We start from the raw sequence: 21496 nt of genomic DNA, 5'->3' as shown, positions 1-21496 counted from the left end.
TGGCCTCATCTTGAATATAGTACACCGAAATTAAACTCACCTGGCTTCAGCCCTGCATCTGCCTTAGGGGGACAATCTGTGTCAATCTCTCGAACATCCTTCCGTAGCACCATGTAACTGGGGGGAAAAAAGTGACGTTGATCAGTTGCATGATTATGAGACGAGCAATCAAAAATACCAGCAGCTTTCGCCCAACAAGCACAGCAATAAATTATACATATACACATTTTTTACTATTGCATTAAGTTAGGCTGCCAAAAAAAGGGAGTAAAGCTTGTTTCCATTGTTGCCAAGGTAACAATCTGACAAACTATGAATAACCACTCTGTGACCCCCCCGCTCCTCCACCCCATCTGCCCTCTGCATGTGTGACCTTGCTTTCCCTAAAAATATTTTCAAAAGCCATTGTTTCTGAAAAGCACGTTTATCGCCAGCGATCCAAACTCTCTGGGAAGGGAGCGAGCCGCATTGAAGAGGTCAGCAGGCTTATGGATGTGAACTCTCATCAGCAAACAATGCACATAGACGACAAGCAGTTAGCACCACTTCGGGATTTGTCGACGACAAGAGGCTTGTGTAAATGATTACTCGAAAAAACAAAGTGGAAACATTGTTGAACGTGTGGAAAGCAGGTGAAGGGGTTCATTCTTCTTACCCGTATCAAATGTACTTTATTATAGAGACTGTGCGGGCTGCATCAACTGGTGCAAATATTCTGTTTAGTTTAACAAATGGTTCTTTACACAGCAAATAAATAATGAGACAACAAAAAAGATTTGTGGCTGACAGCTCAAAGTTGTCCTCAGCTGTAATAAGGAGAAACATTCATGATCATCTCTTTCATCTTGTTATTCCTTCCACATAAAAAGCAGGCAGATTGGAAGGAAACAACCCTTGAAAATCTCATTAATACAGAGATAGATTTCCCGTCTTCTCGCATTATTATTTCTGGAATCCAGCCCTCGATACACTGCGCTGATTTCAGTGGGTAAAATCTAATAGCGACAGGAAGTAGAACAGCTACTGTGCAATAATATCTGACAAGAATAAAACACGAATTTCATCTGTGATTTATCTTCCCTCTAATCGGCTCTACCCTTCACCTGACTATTAACCGCACACGCGATAAGAGGTCTTTTCACACTTTCTGTGCTATAATTATTAGGTGATGACTTACACAGGAGGTGTATTGTGGCTTGCAGATGCAAGGCTCGCGATAAGGAAACCTGGCTGCCCTTTCAACAATGAAATTCAAGTAAAGTAGCAGTGAGCAAACAAACAAACCCAACTTTCACAACTCAGGGGCCATTTGAGTTCATTTACAAACTAGACACTAGGAATATAAGGATAATGGCAATACTGCAAAATTAAAACTGTTACTATATCGTCGTCATGCTGCTTTTAATATCGTGACATGACATCTGTCAAAAAGGAAAGGTTGTATTCCATTTGTGCAGTTCCAGCACCCTCTGGTGGTTGTTTATTAGTGCATTTTACTTTTAATTAGGCATGTTTTGGCCACAGCATTTTGAGATACCTGTAAGTGAAAATTTAACATTTCAAGTATTTTTAAATTTGGGAAAACAATATTTACTGTAGAAGACAATAGAGAGCTATTTACATGTTTAAGTTTTCATTGCATTGCACTTTTTAAGATATGCCACGGACCCTGGAAGATCCTTAATTAAACTTTGTTCGAATTTTAAAACAAAGATTTCTATTGTCTAAGAAAAAAAGGCAAATATTTAGCAAATCTGAAAAGTTGCTCAATAAACATCAACAAAGTTAAAAATTTGAGTTTGTATTTTTTTGTTTACATTTGGATTCTAATATTTTCTCTTTTAAGTGAAAGTAAATACCTGCTCCAAATATTGGTTATTGGCATCCTTAATTAACTAATAAAATAATCGGTACAAAAACACAATATTGTGTTTTTTTTCCAATATGAGTTTTATACTGAATCATGAACTTTTTTTTTTTTTTACACCGCCAACCTCCCCACAATATTGTGATAATTATGGTATCTTGACTTTTGGATATCGTTACAACCCTAGCAGACAACCTTGGAAATGAGACAGTAATAGCATCTGCCACCATATCTAAACAAATTGGCTATAAGTAAGTAATTTCCTTCATAAATGCACAGTAATGATTGGAGCATGTTTGTCCCCAAGCTGCTCTCAAAGCATTGCATTTTCTGTTGCATGCACGCTCTATTAATATAACATGTATGGTTTAAAACGGCATCAAAATGATTCATTAACGCCGAATTCAAATGTGCCAAACATATCACTATCACACTCAAATATTCTACTAGTCAAATATTCACGATAATGTCATTAATAATTCAGACTCACAATTTTCCGTCCTTGAAAGAGCGTACGAATAAGCTTTCCTTTTTCATTGTGATGTCATCATGGCAGTCGGGGGAGGTGACCTGAGTGTGCAGAAACAAGAGACAATCCGGAGGTCAGATGAGGTAGCAGACAGAGTGTGACTGTGTGTGCGTGTGTATGAGATAAGGAAGTGAAGGAATCTGGCGTTGTCACAACATAGCAAAAAATGTGTCCGTGAAGGCCATGCCGATTGATGGATTCCAAACTCCGCCGTCTGTGAGACAAGCGAGCGATGGCGATGCAGAGTGAGGTAAAAAGGTTGTTCAAAGGTTGTGCGCCGCTCGCAGCATGTGGCGCCGCTGTTGACTTCGGTTGAGGCGCATAACAGTGAGAGTTGTTTCACTGTCAGAGTCTAACCCAAAGGAGGCAGCACTGCCTTTATGGAAATATGATTTCATCACACTTTTCTGTCTGCATGCTGCTGCCAGTATTCATGACAACACCCCACACGGAATGACAATGTTTGTTTTGGAATAAAACATTTCTCAGATTTTTATGTGATACAGGGCAAGCATGCAAATCAGTGTACATCATTATATTTCATTTTCACACATTGTTTACCTCCTGTTTGCAAATAACATTTACCAGTGTGCTCACCTCACCTGCTGTACGGTTGGCAATATGAGAACAAAGTATAGTTTAGTTCTCGGCTGTCACAAGGAGGCAGCACAGAGCTCGGTCAACAGCAGGCCAACAACAACAAACGCTGTGGGCGGGGCTCTGCTGAGTGCACAGTTAAAGGGGAAGCTTTTCCTAGCCTCTCCCATTCTCCAGCTTCAACTTACATAAACAAAGGAGGCCTGTCACCGTTTCACTGTCAGATTATGCTGCCCAAGAGTTAAATGTGGGTGGCAATGAACTGTCTAAAACAACAGAAAGCAATTTTTTATTTTTGCACAACATTTTGGACTGTATCAGTCGAATTTCTTCATGTGAAGAAAGTACAAATACTACAAATTCTAAGTGCAAAAAAAAAAAGTTGGTATTGTTTTGGGATGTGAACAATCAAACACTGACATTCTTTCACAGGCAAAAAAAAAAAAAAAAAAAAAAAACTAAATAAGAGGGTTGATGTAAGGAACAAAGGATGCCGACGATAACGTCGATCTGAGCTCACCAATGCGGGATACCACGTGGTCTTCTTTTTATCGCCAATGGCCACTCCCTCCACGCAGACCACTTTGCCAAAAAGATCCGCATTCTGCCGTTGATCACTCTCCTCGTCTTCACTGGAGGAAGACGACAAGTCTTCCTCTTGGCTGTGTGACCAAAAAACAAACAAACAAACACTTAATGGTTACACAAAGGACGTTCACTACCACTATTTCTCAGACCGCTACTAGTACGAGTACTGACGTATCAATACCACGCATCTAGTACTTTTGATACATAAAATGTCACCCAAGAAAACATGTTACAATGACACCCTCTACCCCCAGAACATGTCAAACTCTCGGCCCAGTACCAGATCTGGCTTGCCTTATTACTATAAGTAGCCCACTAAAGTCAATAAAGTGTGTCTACTTTGTTTGTTTGTTCATTTTGGCAAAACATCTTGACCAAAACTACTATTGTCCTTCACTTTTAACAGATATTACAAGCATTTGCCACCCACATCCCTTCTTAACATAAATTGTTCAATACTGTAGTTGTATAACGAAATATTGGCGAGCCACAATTTTCTATGACTCCTAATTTCAAACTTTTATTTACTGTTTACAACATACTGTTCAAAAGTCAGAGGTTACTTTAGAAATTTTAGTTATTTTAGAAAAGCATTGATTTTTTTTTGTTTTTTATCCAGTGATGATAACATTAAATTAATGAGAAATACATCCTCGACCTTGTTATGACTCAGCTTTTCTTTAAAAAATAAAGACATTTCTAAGGGTCCCTGAAACATTTGAACACAACTGTGGTGTGTTTTCATGAAATAAACGTCCCGGTGACCTCAAATTAATTTTTCCAATGGTAGTGTATCTAACAATCCACTGCAGTGGGAAAATGTGTACATAATAATATGCTGAAATGATTATACAGCATATTAACAGTGTAAACTCAATTTGTGAATGTGTCTGTTTACGACAAATTCAAGTTGCGCACAAAATATTTATAGAAAAATTACCTCTATTGAAGTACTATTTGCAGTATATGAACAGTCTTGCCATTGACTAGCGCTGTGTAACCATCAGACAATATTATGCATAACTTATTACTGTAAAATAAAAATTCCCTTGCATATGTAGGCGACGCTCTGCCTCTGCATCCTCGATCATCCAATCACAAATGATTAATATGGAAGTCCAGTTTTTGTATACTATTTAATGAATTGAGTTTCTTAAATTAAGCAACGAACGGTTAATGTTGATGTAATGTCGTCAAAATAGCATCCAAGGATGTTACAAGATGGAACTTCCACCTACATTCAATACATCACATTCTTAAAGTGTTGCGTTTCTTTAGAACTGTGCGTTTTCACTATATTCAATTATATTTATTTTTAAACACACACTGGCACACAAAAAAAAAAAAGCGAAGTTAAACTTCATTTTGGGTCTGGAACAGATTGATAGCCTTTCCATTCATTTCAATGGGAAGCATTACACCTCCATTTATAAACATTTCAGGTTACAAACGGGCACATGGAACCAATTAAGTTCGACTGAGGTTCCACTGTATAAGGTTTTCACAGTCATACCAACCACCCAGAGGGAAACCACAATCACGATGTGGTCCGACACGAAAATGAGTTTGACATCCCTGATTAAACTAACATGCATGTTTTTGGAATGCTGAAAAAATCCAGAGTTCCTGGATGATATCCTCGCGAGCTGGGGGAGAACATGTGAACTCCATAAAGGAAGGCCAGACCTGAGATTCCAACACTGAACCTTAGAACTGTGAGGCAGATGTGCTGGCCATTTCACCACCGTACTGCCTTATCTGTACTCCCGTATTTTTACTTTAAAACAACAATTGCGGAATTATATTTTGAACGATATTACAGGGCCCTAAAAAGGATCAACATTTTTATATGGATCGACACTAAAATGTAATGGGTTCTTCTTCAGTGCGTGTCCTATGCCTCGACAAGAACCAATTAGGTAGTTCTTGTGTAACGACCAACCAAAGCGATGATGCAATGAAAACAACTTGTATTGCAGTGGTTGTAAGAGAGCTCATCTAACTCCTCAGTTAAGCCTTTCAGCAGTATTTAGCGGAACGTAACTCCTGACTGTTCAGTCATTAGTATTTTTGTATAGATGAGCCAGCTCATTCAGCCCTGACATGCCTCTAAATGTGATCACACAAAGCAGCACCAGCAAGCAAACAGATCCTCCACCCTTTCGTTACGCATCACTCGGCCTGCTTTGCTAATCTATGTATACACACAAGATATGAACGCGCGTCTGGCATGACTTAAGACCAATAAATGTGCCTGGCTGCTATTATAACTTCCACTCCGACACCACATAATCAAAAGCCATAAACAAAACACTTGCAACTCAATGAAGGGAAACTACAGTTCATGTGTCATCTGCTGCAAGGGAAGTTTAGCCAACAGCGACGTCTTAAAAAAAATAGTCTGACACCTGTGGAACAGTAAATAAAGTCTTGTGACTACTGTAGTATATACTGTACAGCAGTGTTTTTCAACCCTGGTCTTCAGGGCACACTAGCCAGCCTGTTTTCAATGTCTCTCTATTTGCAACGCAGGTGATTCCAATGACAGCTCATTAGCAAGCTCTGGAGAAGCCCGATAACGATCCTCACATGCGTTAGAATCGGGAGACATAGAAAACAGGCTGGACCAGGTTTGGGAAACACTGCTGTACAGTACTCAACATAAATGAACCATATTTAAACTTTTAATGATGACTCATGAATTATTTTTAAAAATTGCGACATTCATTGCTGTGTGCTATTAACAATTATGGTTGTAAGTAGGGCTGCGCGATATTGGGAAAAACTGACATTGCAATTTTTTTGGGGGGGTCTGCGATATATATTGCGATATTAAAAATGGAAGAATTTTCACCATATGACTTGAATAGCAGTTTGGGAAGAATTTGTTTAACTCACCATGACACTATTGTATTCATATAAATAGACTGCTTTTCATATAATGCTTTGGTGCCCAAATCGCTTTACAATGTTAAACACGCATTGCATTTGGTCACCGTTGGAATGAATGGAGGTAATTTTTTTTTAAATAAAAATTTTGTCTTAGGAAAGTGGCAAATACAAAAAATATAGATCTTACTGTACTCAAGTCTCCATGGCATGAGTAATCAATAGAAAAAAAGTAAAAAAAAAAAAAAAGTGTGTGGGGGGGGGGGGCAAGCGCTAGCTTGCTACTATTATGAGGCAAAACAAACTTTTGCTTGCTATAAAAAAATAAAAACCGCACATCTCGCGATTGCGATGTTCAAACGATATATTGTGCAGGCCTAGTTGCAATATTTGAAAATTTTCTACTGTTTGCCTCTTGATTGTTGTTTTGGGCAAATACCAATACTAGGTATCGGTATCAGGGCGATACACTACCTTATTTCAAGGTATCGGTACTTGTGAACCATTTTATTATCAGGAATTAGAAATTAGAAGAACAGAAAACTGTCGTTAATTTCATGCAATTTTAAGGAAAAATGCTATGTTGTGATATATCTGTCTTTAAAATTATTTTTCTTTAAAATTATCTGTCATTGGTTTGGGGGGGAAATTGTTGTATGTATCAAAATTACTGGTGTTTTCAGTCCTTGGTATTGGTATCTGTTACTACTCAAAAGTTGAGTACTGTACTCATACTAGCATTGAATTGGCTGAATTATATATATTTTTTATCCAAATAAAAATTTACCAAATAACTGAGTATTTTGTAGCACATCACAGAAAATATTGATTGTAGAGGTGCTCAATTGAAAACCATGATAATAACAAAAATAATTTTTGATGATCAAATAATCGATAACTATTTTTTGGTAATCAATTATGAATCATTCAGACTTCAGAGACTAAAAATTGTGCAATTCTCAGAAATTAAGCCTCCCACCAGTAAATATTCTCACTTCTTTAGTCCTCTATAAAAGCAGACGGACTGTTATTTGGCTGAATCAAAATAATGCATGTACAAACATCTGCTTTCACCTTGGAACACAATGATCAACATATTTATCAATATTCTGACGTGTAATGGACCAAACCAGTAAATAAATAAATAAATGTTTTGTAACAGACCTGTTTACCAACTAGTCATTTTTAGCAACATCACCATCATCAGTCAAACATTTTCTTATTTTTATTTTACCTGCATATATGCACATAAATGTAAAAACATCACTTGTGGGGGGTAATAACCTGCAGCCGACCTCACCAGATATCCATTAGTTGCTGAGCAACAACATTGTTAAACAACATGAAATGTATTTCTTTGCGTCAAAAAAAACAAATCATGTAAAGCTCCATAAAAATAAATGTAGATGCTGACCCAAGTTTGGATGTGCGCGCCGTCATCTGAGAGAATATCTGAAAACTATTAATGTTTTTTTTTTCCCTGGTTTTGTCAGTTATTTCTTTTCAGGCAGTATTGTTAATGCTCGTAAAAAGATTTTAGCAAAGAGGAAGACAAGCCAGAGGTGCTAAAGTGCAGCTGGGACTCTTCCAAGTCAATATTGCATCAATGCCATTAGCAGTGGTGTCAGGATGAGATTATTAAGTAGAGTGTCCTCCTTATAATCGCAGTGATGTCCATTGCCAAAACCCCGAAGCAGTTTCAATTCCCACATGAAAACTGCAGTCTGGAGCGAACATATCAGAACATAACACACCCACTCAAAAGCGAGTGGGGTTTCCTGATGTAGGCCTCAGGAGCTTTTTCGAAAGAAATGGAAATGAGAGCAAGTCTTTTGCTATCACCATACAAAGAATGGGGGCGCCTCTTTCTGAAGAATGTGGGTTGGCAGGGAACATCGCTCATCATTTCCATCTGCATCACAGTCTGAATGATTGACGCTTACGTGATGTAAAATGAGGAAAGGACTTTACTCACATCGGGTTGGATCGTCGGCCCCTGTTCCCCTTTTTGCCGATGACAGGTGTGCCGAAGTGCTCGGGATTGGTGAGAGGGAGCCTGTCAAGTGTCTGCAGAGGCGACAAACAACACCAAAAGGGACACAGTCAGTACACTTACATGGCATTAGGGATAATTAGGCAGACTCGAGCACAGTTGTTACCTACAAGATTTGACTCTGGCATGAACTAAATGAATTCATTATGTCATGACAGCCTTGGTGAATCGCCCAAAATTGATACGGTGAATCACAGCGTATTTGTTAGAACTGTACTTGTTTTTTGGGAGCCCATATTCACATAATGTCAAAATCCCTGTTTGGTAGCTGTCACTGTTCTGCCTCCAGCTCTCTTGTATACATATTTTATGAAGTCATAGGTCAACACGGGGGGAATTCTGGTGGCTTGAAGGGGTATTTGGTTCTGACAGTCCTATGAGCGACTATGGGGGAGATTTCAACAAAATTTGTGGTAATAAATAATATAAATACAAACACTGGCTAAGGTGATAAGTGAGCATGCCTTCGTGTGCCATTGAAAATGATTTTCGGTATTCAGCTTTTAGATAAGACTGGGGACATAAAAATGAAGGCAGGCTGCATAACATGGCTTTATTTATGCACAAAAATGTATCTAAGCATACTGATTGTCAATCTGCCAAACACTGGAAGGTCAATAGCCTTAAAATTTGGATCACATGGATTACTCAGTACCGTGTTTTTGTTTGACATTTTTGATTTGATATCACTGAGCTGAACATCAACAGCAGTATAGGACTGGTTTAAACATTGAATTTGTGCTAAGTGATTATTTCGTCGATGAAAAATTTTCATCACAAAATGTTTTTTTTTTCTGATGAAAATTAAGAATTGAGACTATAATGATAACTAAAATTGACTAACAATTTTGTCAATGATAAACGAAAATGAAAATAACAGTGACAAAAATTCACACAATCCAATCAGAAGGAATGAAACGCGGGTTGAAGAACCACAGTTACAAACAGGTGTGTTATAATTTACTGTATAAAAGTTGAAATGTATGCTGAAGGAAAATATCTACTAAACTGTCAATTTAGTTGACTAAAATTGCTCTTTTTGGTCGACCAAAATAGCTCTTTATTTGCGTCGACTAAAATTGAATTAGAACTAAAATAAAATCAGATGACTAAATTATTACTAAAATTTTAATTCATTTTAGTTAACACATTTGCTGCCAAAAATGTATAAATACGTTCTATTTTAAATGTTTTAAGTGTCCCAAAGACGTATTCATACGTTTTGTTTTTTTTGTTTTGTTTTTAACACTACAGCATGCAGAAAGCTTTGATGCAGCCTCTTAACTGCAGAGAACGAGTGAAGAAATGGTAGTAATTACAAACATGGCCAGTAGGTGGCTACAGAGTATAAGAGATGTTGAAAACAAGCTGTTTAATGATGAAACTTAGCTATATTCTAATGCTAATTGCTGCAAAACGGAAACAGATAGAAATATATGTACTTTTTTTTTTATTAAAGTAGTGACTCTTTTGGTAGGTTCCATTTTTTTTTTTTTTAAATCAATAGAACACAATATTTTGTAGGCCTTGCAAAATCAGTCAAAATCCAGTGAAACAGCCGAGAGCGAAGGGGTTTGCGTTAGTGAAAATGGTTGGTAGTGAATGAGTTAAAAGACTATAACTAAAATTAATCAAAATTTCTTGTCAAAATTAACACAGGTGTATTCCATTACTGGAAAGAAAGAAAGAGATGTTTTTGAGAAGAAAAAAAACAACAACAAATGTACAATATATAAAACATGTCCTAAGAGGGTTGATGCTTTGACGAAAGGTGCGAGTCAGTGTTACTTGCCTCACTCTCCGCAAAGTGACGGGCGCCCTTAAGGCAGAGGGAGGATCGCCTTAAGGTTTTTTCGTCGCCATCATCAAACACTGTAGGGGTGACAAAGAAAAAAACAATAGTATATGGTGTTGCTGTGCTAGGAATCATGCACAATCAATACATGACACTCAGGTAAGTAAGTTCAATACTACTATTGGCACGTTTATTAAAAAAAAAAAAAAAAAAGAATCTTGAATGATTTTAGCTACTATCTGCAGCTGTGACATATGCAATTCTTCTCCCACAAATGAATGAAAAGCAAGAATGTGTGCTGAGATAATTCCCCCAACACCCACACACATCAGACAAGACTCAAGGACATTGTTAAGTAACAGGCAGCGACAAAGGCTGTTGAGCTGGTTACAACTTACAACGGTAGAAAGAACACAATATCAATCAATCAATCTAAGCATCATTATTTTTTCAATTGTGTAACACTGAAACGGTTTTGAATGCTGAGATGTGATCGCCCACATAATTTCCAGTCTTTTAACAACTCATGCTGCACAATAAGAAAAAAAAATGACTCTCCTTTAGGCTAATTATGATGAATGTTTTCTCACACTGCAACTAATTTTTGGTGAAATCGGGCAGGTGCTTTTGAGGAAAAGCCTGTTGCACATAACTCTGCCCAGCACTAATGAACAAATAGAGACAGTTGACAGAAGAGCAGCAGTGAGTGTGTAAAAATGGCCAGACGTGTCCCTCAGGACATGACCGGGAGCAGAAGTAGACTAATAAGAGAGTAAATATTGCAGTCCATCTGAGCTGAATACAAAGAGGCAACTGTTCAACTTAACCTTTCATAGGTCATTCGTGGAAATATTTGGAAATGGAATGTCAACCGTAAAAAGTTAGTATACATTGCAATACTTTTTACTTTTGTTCCTTTTTTTTTACTTAAATATATATATTAGGGATGTCAAAACTAGTGCATTAATTTTGAGTTAATTTAAAAGTTCCTCTAACACCACTAATTTTTTTTACCGCGCGATTAATGACCAGCCTTTACTTGTAAAGCTTGTACGCACTTGGGGAATTCCAGTTGCAACGCAGCAGACACGTCAAAATTTAGCAGTAATAAATTTAATAAGAATGCATATATTTGTGGACTGGGGTCAAGTTGTATTTTACAATTTTAAAAAATGTGAAGAATTTCACAAGTTACTTCATGTTCAAGATTAGAGTACCTCTTAATATGAAAAGAAAAATCTACTGAGCTCTCACCAATGTCTTACAAATGCAATTATGCCATCTAGTGGCAGAAAAATTACCTCAACATAAATCAAGCGTGATCACTCGTTTTTCAATTTAATCCAATTGTATGAACTATTATGAAATTACTGTATCAATGACTAAAAGATGCAGCCATATTTCTATTCCCCCCCCACACATTTTCCCCCCACTTTTATGTTAACAAGAATATGAAAACTTTTGAAGTCATGTGATTAATTACAATTAAAAAAATTTAATCGCATTATGTGTATATAATATTGCTTTGTTTTTTTCGGCTTGTATTTGATTTCTCTCTTTTTTTTTTTTTTTTTTTTTTGCTGATTCACAGACTGTTCAAGAGAACATTATATTGCATCACACTATGATGTGAGAGATCCATTGTGAACACACACTTAAGTAAACAAATATGGTTCCTTGCACCAAAAATATGACAGGTTTGGTGCAAAATATTAAATTGTGAGCCAGCATTAAGGAGGGACGGACGAGTACCGACACGATATGTCATATCGAACCAACACCCTGTATTTCAAGGTATCGATACTCGCAATTGCGATACTTTGTGGCCATTTTATGATCAGGAATAAGAAAATAGAAGAATAGAAAATTGCCATTCATTTCAAGCATTTTTAAAGAAAAATGCTATATTGGGATATATAGGTATTTCTTTAAAATTTCTGTCAATGTTTTTGGGGGGATTTTTTATGTATCAAAAGTAATAGTGTACTTAAGAGTTCTGTACTCGCACTGGTCTTAAACTGAACAACAAAAGTGGCTAGAAAATTCAAAATGCTAACTGTCTTAGGTCTATATGATCCGTATGTTCCACTTTGAATAACTTTCATGATAATGACTCACCAACGGTGTAAATACTCGCGTCGGTCAGCTTATTGATTGTGGCCTCCTGGTAAACTCCATCCTGATTTTTCACTTCTACAATCGCACCCACCTGAAGAAAAACCAAAAATAACACTGAACTGAAAAAAGCTTTTGGTGTTTTAATGGGAAATGTCATCATGTGTTTGAAAGTAACATGAAGCTATTAAGAGTGCTACAATTGTTGTAATTTACTGAAATTAAATAAAAAGGCCAGGCTCTGCTCTGGAAATATAAATAGTAAATAATGCCATGTCATTTGAATCAAAATAAAACATACAAATGAGAACGCGATACGTGATGTTTTGAGACTGTCCGCTTCTTCATCCAGCCCATCTCACCTTTAGAGGTCCTTTGATGCTTTCATCGTGGACCTCGGCTGTGGACAGATCTGATTTAAAGGTCACCTGAGGAAGATGAGGGAGAATGAGAAGAGAACAGTCAGTTAAATAAATGGAGACTCAATTCTGAATAGTCAAATCAGAACATCCTTTCATGGTCAACATTTCCTTTATGATACTTGAATGCAACGACAACTGAGTTGTAGTTAAAACGCAAGTGTCATTTTACAGCCCGTGCAAGTGTGAGAATTTTATGCTATCGCTGACCCCCCCTGTGGACAACTGTACGTCACGGCCACATCTGCCGGCGCCAACTGTTGCAGATTTTAGGTCTGAATGTCAGAGAACCCCCCCACCCCCCCAACTACACAACATTCATTGCATCTGCAGCCTCTGCTAAGTGAGCCGCAGTAGATCATAATCTGATCATGCAGCTGGTAAAACTGAGACCAAAAAGGTGCAAACCCAACACGCTGTGAAATCGGAAAAGCTGCCAGGAGCAGAAAATCTGTTGGACAGACTCATACGAACTGACTATAAATAATGACACCAGTTGATGCTCATCTGAATCCTTACTAATTATATCTAATAAATATGACCTTATAATCATCAGACGCTACTTAATCAGATATCTCACTCGATTCTAGTTCAAACGCTGGAGCTTTTAAGTTCAACACGAGTTCAGAAGATCTAATTATTGATATGACCTAAGTGAAACTTTTAAAACTCTTGGACCAACTCAAATCATTTGCATTTTTCTCCTGACCAAATCATAATAAATATCGTATGTAGTCTTCTTGAATTATTCTTCTTCATATAATTTATGCCAATGTTCAACTCTACTGTGGTGCAACAGCAACCAAAAATAAAAAATAAACATATCACCTGTAGAGGCACTTCTCTTTGTTTAGGTTCATTTTGCAGGGTTTCATCATATACATGCATACATAAATATGATATATGCATATACTATTTATATATTAGGACTGTCAGTCAATCACAATTTTTAACCGTAATTCATCACAAGATTTCCATAGTTAATTCACAATTATAATCTCAAATCTGATCTAAATGTATGATATATTTCTTAAGTTTTTCCATAGGCCTATTAACATAAAAATGGACAAATATGGTTACCAAATACCAATGTGGTTGTATCTTTCAATTCATTGATAAGAGTAATTTTATAGTCAGTAATTCATAACGTTACTTGAATTAAAAGATAGACTAAACAGTTAAAAGGAATGTGAAACAATCAAATAAATATTGAGTCATAGATTTGTGCTGAGGTAATTGTCTGCCAATAGATAGCGTTAGTGCTTCATGTTGGACATTGGTGACAGAAACAATATATTTTATTTTCAAATTCAGAGCAATTAGTATTTTGGAACATGTAGCAACTTCTGGACTAAGACCATTTTGTTCATTATAAATTACAACTAGTCACCAGCCCCCATAAATACATATATTTTATCACATTTATTGCTAAATTGTGTTATAGTGACTCCTTTGCAAAATGTATGAAAAATAAAGCATTAACAACATTTTTTAGATCAATTGTATTTATATTTTTAATGCCTCTGAAGATTATACTTAATGCTTTTTAAATGTCATTTTGAGGCCTTAATTTCAGCAAAATCCATTTAATGCTTTTTAATGACCTGTGAAAACCCTGTTTTGGCCTATATTTATATTGTTAAAGAAGCCCCATAATAAATCATAGTCATAAAATTTTTTATCAAGCTCAGTGTCATGTCAACTGAGTCAATAATGTGTTAAAAACGTTTCATACTGTAATATTTCATGTCAGTCACCTTTGCTGCAGCATGATTTGCAGAGCCACGTTACGAAAAGAAAAAAAACAATGTAATACCAATAGAGTCAGGCAAATAAAAGACCAACTGGAAAAAATGCAATGCTTTACTTAAGATATAGGCATGAAAATGTACGCATGCAATTGCTTTGGAGCCTCTTAACAATTGTAAGTGCAGTTGTGTCTTTAAAAAAAAAAAAAAAAAAAAAAAAAAAAGGCTGCAGGTAGGAAATTCACAATATTCCTGGCCTATTTCAAGTGTAACCACGGGGAAAAAAAGAAAAAAGGGAAAAAAAAGTCTGTCTGGGAAGGTAGGATCAAGACAACAAATTAAAGTAACAGATGATGTTGAAACACAAGTCATATAATAAGAAGCAAGAAAAAGGAATGAAAAGCTTCCAGTGGCTGTGTTTCATCAGATATGGAGAGATCCACATTCCTTCTCCTGTAATATGGGAAGTCCCTTTAGCACCTGCAAGGGCACGAGGTCTCCTCTTCTCTACAGACAGAATATCAATTACACCTGAATCGTCTCACAAGCCGGTATTACTTCCTAGTGAGACCTTTGGCTTATCTGGTATTCAAGCAAAGTCAGACACTGCAAATTAACAAATGTGCTAGTTTGTTAGAAATTAAATTCAGGTTCTCTTTTTACACATGGACAAATCATAGCATATTGTTTCGTGTGCTACTGTTACATGTGATTTAAGAGGTATCTGAAGGTATTGCACATCACCGTTTGCTCTTCGAGACCAACATCCCTAAATAAAAATATCAAACAGTTAAGCAATCACTCTATAAAGGCCACCTAGGCAGTGGATCAGCACCTTTGTCATTAATTCGCTGTTCACCTCAAATGCTTAGCTTGAGCTGAGTTTGCAAAGTTGGATGTTGGACAGGAGAGATGAACCCTCCCAGGTTAGCTTAGCGCAACCTAGCTGGTATGACAGAAAACGGATGGATTTAAAAATTTAGTAAAAGTAAAAAAATAATAAAAAATGGGTTCTGCCATTGGCCAGTCTATGGCAAGGGATCCAGGAGGTTAAAATAAGTAATTTTATATTAAAAAGGAAAATGTTTCCATAGGTTTACGCGGCTGATTTTGATTGAGCACGTTGGCCATATACAGTTTTGGTACACTCCAATATATATATATATATTTTTATAAAATAGGTTGATAACAGTTGGTAAAGTGCATTGGTCAACATATGATGTAGAAGCGCTATATATGGCACAGTATATATGATAAAGTTGGATTTTTCTTTTTTTTCGGCAATGACATGTTTGTCTGCAAAAGTATATTTAGCAACCTAGGTTATAGGTCACATTAATCTTGGAAAATATTTTCTAATAAAATTATGCATCTTGGTCTCTTTTCTTTTCTTTTTTTTTTTCTTTTTTTAAATCACAAAGGCTTTTTATATCGAGTCTGTATGGCAGCTCAACAGAAGTGAAAGTGGGATCAGCTGTGTGAACACTGAATGTTCAGCGAACTGTTTCATGTGTGCACATTTGACTCAATGCGTGTTTTGTCATTAACTGAAAACAATGTGCTATGCAGTTCATGTTAATAATGTATGATACATAAATTGTTTTTAAAACTTGAATGTATAATGTGCTGCGATTGGCTACCAAAAAGGTTATCTCCCAAACCCAGACAAATACCGTATTTTTCGAACTATACGTCACATTTTAGGGAAGAAATGTATTTTACAAAAACAGAGACCAAAAAAAGTGGAGCTCAGACTTGTACCCAAAATCCACGTTTGCTAACTAATCATGGGTATGTTTGGAAATATGCTGCACTGCTTCACTTCAACCGTAAACTCAAGAGTGTTGCAATAACGTGCTGTTTGGGTATTCAGAGAGCCCAGTGCATCAAGCAAGAGCTGCTGGTTGGTTTATAATATAGGCTACGTTCGGAAATTAATGGAAGGTCAGAGCACTTTGCCTCGCCCACTCTCAAGTGTGAATTTCGCACCCCATGTTGATGGCTGAAAATGATTTCCAGTTGGACGGAACTTACACGTCTTCTAGGTCTGCAAATGTTTTTGTTTTGGCTTACCTCAGCTAGAATCCCACGCTGCATTGTTGCCAAAGAAAGGAAGACGCATGCTAAACTAGCTACCAGTTGATGTTGCATATTAGTTGCCATGACTACTATTCTTCTCTTTCTTCTTCTACTTTCTTTTGGTGGTTGGCAACTACTCTTGGTGCATTACTGCCACCCTAGCAATAAGGTGCCGCGCGGTATTGCATGACTACTACTACTTTGTCCATTTCTTCTTGTACTGTCCTGGCAAATACTTTTGATGAATTACTGACAGGGGGAAGATGGTGGCAGTAATGCACAGAAAGTCAGATTTTGGATGCCAGTTTAAGCTCTAATTTTAATATATATTCACGAGCCAAACTGTGAAAAAAAAAAAAAAAGTGTGACTTGTGGTCTGAAAAAAAATCTCCCACCATTTTTGTGAATTTGTGAATGTGAATTTTTGCATAAAATAAAACCTGACAGCATGCTGTAATTTTCCATTGCATATATTTTTATATTTTATTATCTACTACATCTACTAAAAAGGCTCACACATTTGAAATAGCTTTTCAGCAGTGTCATTAAATTTTAATGAAGTTTGAATTATTTTTTTTTTTTTTATGACATATAAGTGTTTTCCCTTTTATTGACTTCCATCAAGGAGGTTTTGTTCAATTGCATTGCTTTATTGGGTTACATTTTTTATGTTCTTTTTATGATGAGGTATGGTGGGGACAATTTGAAATAATTTCCCATTGTTGCTTTGATGAGAATCCATGCCGACTGAAAACCCACAAAAAATCTCCAGTTTCAAAATCCATCTACTAAAATAAAATAAACTCTTTCTATTCAAACTCCTGAAAAAAAAATCATATGTAAGCAACAATAGCATTAGAAAAAAAAAAACTGTCATTCTTTTTAAAATGAACATTCAACAATCATGTTCATAGTCGCGTTACTTTTCAACCAAGCTCAAAGTTTAGATTAATGAGGGCAATTTCACTCATGAGATTGTTTCATTTATATTCTCATCCATGTCCCAAAAGGACAAAGTTTATGAAATGTGCATAAAGTTAATATAACAAATTTAAGTCATTCAGTGCATTAATATTCGTAACATGCCCACTTATAATGGCTCAAAATGAAGCATAAGAAATATGGCCCCTAGGTTCAGCAGTGCTCTAAGGTCTGTCCTTGCGCATAGTGTGTGACTGTCGTGTACTTATTTCATAGTAGGTAACATCAGTATGGGGATAATTGACTTTTTATAAGTCTTCAAGCGCAGCGTCATAAAAATGAATGTCATGCAAATCTTTCATTCAAATCACCCAAAGGACCTCGTGCCAGCTGCTGCAACCATCAGCTTGTTACACAAGCAGATAGAGATTAATGAGTGAAGTTGGAAATCATTAGAGTAGAACATTCAGATGCATGCTTACATGTTAATGAAACATGACTTTATATCCAACACAAAATAAACACTGCATTCAGCCAAGCCCTCACATACACTGTAAACTGTTACGGCTTCAATTGGTTCATTTTACAAGGCTGTGTTGTGACCACAAAAATCGAGGTGTCTAAGGAAACGCATTCTGAACAAATGTCTTTGATCGAATGAATGAACACCCAATTTAAGCTTAAGCCATGTTTATTTTCAGTCCATCATACTGTAATAGGAAACATCATGAACTTCATCCACTTTGTATGTTTTTTTTTGTGTATATAAATATGTCAAAACTCAGTATCAGCATCGGCCCCTCCTCAATTATATTAACCAGATGCTCAGCCCTACTGGGGAAACGATACAGTACAGTGCACATCTTGCAAAACCTTCATCAGCAAAGCATGAACTAAACCCAATTGGGGAACAACATTGGAGCTGTCACACTGTGAGGAAGGTGTGGGTAAAATGGATGCCTGAGGTCTTAATGGGTACCTGGTGGGCTAGACTAGACCATGCATCTGTCTGAGCTGGGCCCCAGCACGTTTGCTCCAACGAGATGAACACCACGAGCAACCCCAGGTGGTGCTTCATCATGCAAGTCAAACACTTGTATCGACTCTTTAATCACTCTTTAGTTAAGTCCAATATGAAAACCTCACCAAAATCATCAAGAACTAACAAGGTTATCCAGCAGTGTTTGACCATTGAATCATCATTAATGTACAGCAAAGAAAGACAAAAAGGTATAAAACTTCTTATGAGAAGCACATTTGTAAGGTGGCTTACCTTAGCCTTGACCAGACGCTTGGCTGTCTTAATCTTGGCCTCGCAAAAAGCCCCTCGGTACTTGGCACTCACATCAGTCCCTACTGTCAAGTAAGGGGGCTCCTCCAGAGTCTGGCAGAAAACGCAGGCGAGAAAAGGTAAATCAACACACATTTTTAAACTCTTTGACAGCCTAAAACGTTTAATAACGATTAGTAAAATCACGATGTATGCCGCCATAAACGTTAAATGACGTCAACTACGTTTTGGTTTGGTTTTTTTAATAATAGCAAGTGCAACGTCTAAGTGCAGTGCTGCCTGGTCAATTGGTTGTGGAATCAAAAACACCAACTAACTATGGCCAGCAGATGGCAGCATTGTATCTCTTTTCAACGGGCTGCCAGTGTATGAATTACAATGAAACATGGTTGAATCTAATGAAATAGAATGTTTTCAAAGACGATGTGAATGATCAAAGCCTTTGTCACTAAACGAAAAATAGTGTCAAAGTCACTGTTGTGGAGAAAATGTATCTTTTCACAAAAGGCTCGTTTTCGCCTGATCGTTTTAATTTTCACTTAATGTCCCTCAAATTACCTATTTTCAAATCGTGAGTACTAAAGAACGGAATAAGGTTGAAACACTTTTTTTCTAATGAAAGAATGGAACGCTATCTTTCATTTGATACCAGCATTGTATATGTACAATATTCTGCTTGCCTTGAAAGATGAGTTAAAATGCTCGAAATCGGCTGACACTGTGAGTTTTTTGTTTTGTTTTGTTTTTTAAAAAAAACGAAAAATAGTTAATATTCAGTTTATTATTAGACAGGTGTATTCTTAAAGTGCATGTGTTGATGCTTTGCTTCGGCAAGGGCAGCAACACAAAACCCATCCCAGCTCGGTGAATCATCCGTGGAAAATGCATACCATCTGTTGTGGGTATTTGAAAAGAAGCCACTGAGGGAGCAAGTAAAAAAAAAAGGCCACTACATTGCTGCTTTGATACTACAAAAGGAGCAGATCATCATAAAGCAACTTACTAGCATTCAGTCCTCACTACATGATTATTTCCTTCATTAAAGGTCGATGCAGAGAAAATACTGAGTGGATGAAGGAAGATGATGCTCGTGGACATGACTGTTTGTTGAGAGGGGGGTGGCTGAATACTGATAAAGGGGCATGTACTTCTTCCAATCATTCTGAGAGCTTTTAATATAAACAAGGACACAAATGAATGTGCAATTACCGCTGTTGTATTATTGCACGTAAGTTGTTGTGCTGCCTACAGGGAATTTTCATTGAAGTGTCTGCCCTTTACTCCATGTAACATTTGCTGCCTGCCTTATCTGCTACACGCAGTAAGTCTTGATATAGTTTGAGTTTATTATAACCTGGGGAGCTCATACTCAGTGAGCAGCTGCAGGTCTTCTTCACCTAACTAAACAATAACTGAAAAAGCCTGGATTATAAGGAAAACAACTGTAGTGTAGAGTTGAAGCGGTTTCACATAAACACATATTTTGGCCATTTGCGGCATAGTTTTTCCATGCGGCACACAATCGGCGATGAGCTCAAATGAACTGAGAAAGGAACCAATGATTTCATTCAGTACATTCGTGAATGACAACACTGCCCGAGCCCAGTTACCGCTACGCTACTTCAAGAGTGAAATTACATAATGCTAGGTGGGGTAAAATGGAGGAAAATAATAATTAAAAAGCATATCTGTTTGGGACAAATGGATGCTGGACTAACAGGTGAAGAGGGTCAGTACTGTCCTGGGTTGCCCCCTGCATTCAACTGACACAGTGGGGGACAGGAGGATGATGGCTAAGCTGTCAACCATGCTAGACAACCCTACACACACTAAAGCTCCTTCAGCGACAGACTTTTACACCTGCCCTGTGTGAAGGAGAGATTCCGTTGCTCCTTCCTGCTTGCAGTTGTCAGAGTATATAACCGGAATATTGGATAGATTGGATTAGATAGATCAAACAGTTTATGCACGAACAATAGTTTAGGTTTTATTTTGTGCAATGTGATTCACATGTACAAATGTCTTCTCTTGCATGGTATTTTTTGTTTATTTCCTACACCCAATATTGCTACTGAAATTATGCAAATTTAAGTTGGGGACCAAAAAATAAAAATGGCCTAGACAAAATTGAAGGTATTGCGAACACCGACCACGGAAAGCTAAAAAGAGTGTTGTCTCAAGATATCCGGAAAAAAATATAAACAAGCACATTAAATATCAAAGCTACAAGAACATCTTAAGACATCTTTATCTTCCTGTAACTACAGTTGCACATACGCAGATGTTTTAAGTCCACCGGACTGGAGACAACGTCCCCGGATGTTCCACAACAAGAAAATGAATGATGAAAAATAAATTGGAGGAGTACATATATGAATTTTAACCAAAGAGCCCAGAAAGCGGACATTATGAGAGACAACTAAGGAGGACAGCACTGGTGAACCCAAATCATAAAGAAAGCAAGACAGGAATTTGCAAAAAAAGGAGACATGAGACAAAATTGGCTTGATTAGTTTCTGCGGCAGATTTGCTACATCTGTGCAGGGTACAATGAAATCTCAAGACTATCTATCAAGGCATTTTGAATGAGCTTGGTCTTCATCAT

At 37.0% G+C, this 21496-nt stretch overlaps 1 protein-coding gene across 5 annotated transcripts in view; it reads right to left on the bottom strand.

Moving 5' to 3' along the window:
* arid4b (AT-rich interaction domain 4B) overlaps positions 1 to 21496 on the bottom strand; it is a 47459-nt gene that overhangs the window by 13420 nt on the left and 12543 nt on the right. For 4 of the 5 annotated variants that reach the window (XM_077494386.1, XM_077494387.1, XM_077494390.1 and 1 more), the window contains exons 3-10: positions 18874 to 18984; positions 12796 to 12861; positions 12437 to 12527; positions 10316 to 10395; positions 8446 to 8537; positions 3514 to 3655; positions 2358 to 2437; positions 41 to 117 (exon numbers count right to left, since the gene is read on the bottom strand). In XM_077494386.1, the coding sequence (XP_077350512.1) occupies positions 41 to 117; positions 2358 to 2437; positions 3514 to 3655; positions 8446 to 8537; positions 10316 to 10395; positions 12437 to 12527; positions 12796 to 12861; positions 18874 to 18984 (739 nt within the window). Of the gene's footprint in view, positions 1 to 40; positions 118 to 2357; positions 2438 to 3513; positions 3656 to 8445; positions 8538 to 10315; positions 10396 to 12436; positions 12528 to 12795; positions 12862 to 16673; positions 16748 to 18873; positions 18985 to 21496 lie in introns of those variants that run through there. The other variant, XM_077494388.1, reaches the window with a different exon arrangement.

The sequence above is a fragment of the Festucalex cinctus genome, chromosome 14, assembly GCF_051991245.1.
Source record: "Festucalex cinctus isolate MCC-2025b chromosome 14, RoL_Fcin_1.0, whole genome shotgun sequence".
Lineage (NCBI taxonomy): Eukaryota > Metazoa > Chordata > Actinopteri > Syngnathiformes > Syngnathidae > Festucalex > Festucalex cinctus.
This window is presented reverse-complemented; position numbering and strand designations above follow the sequence as displayed.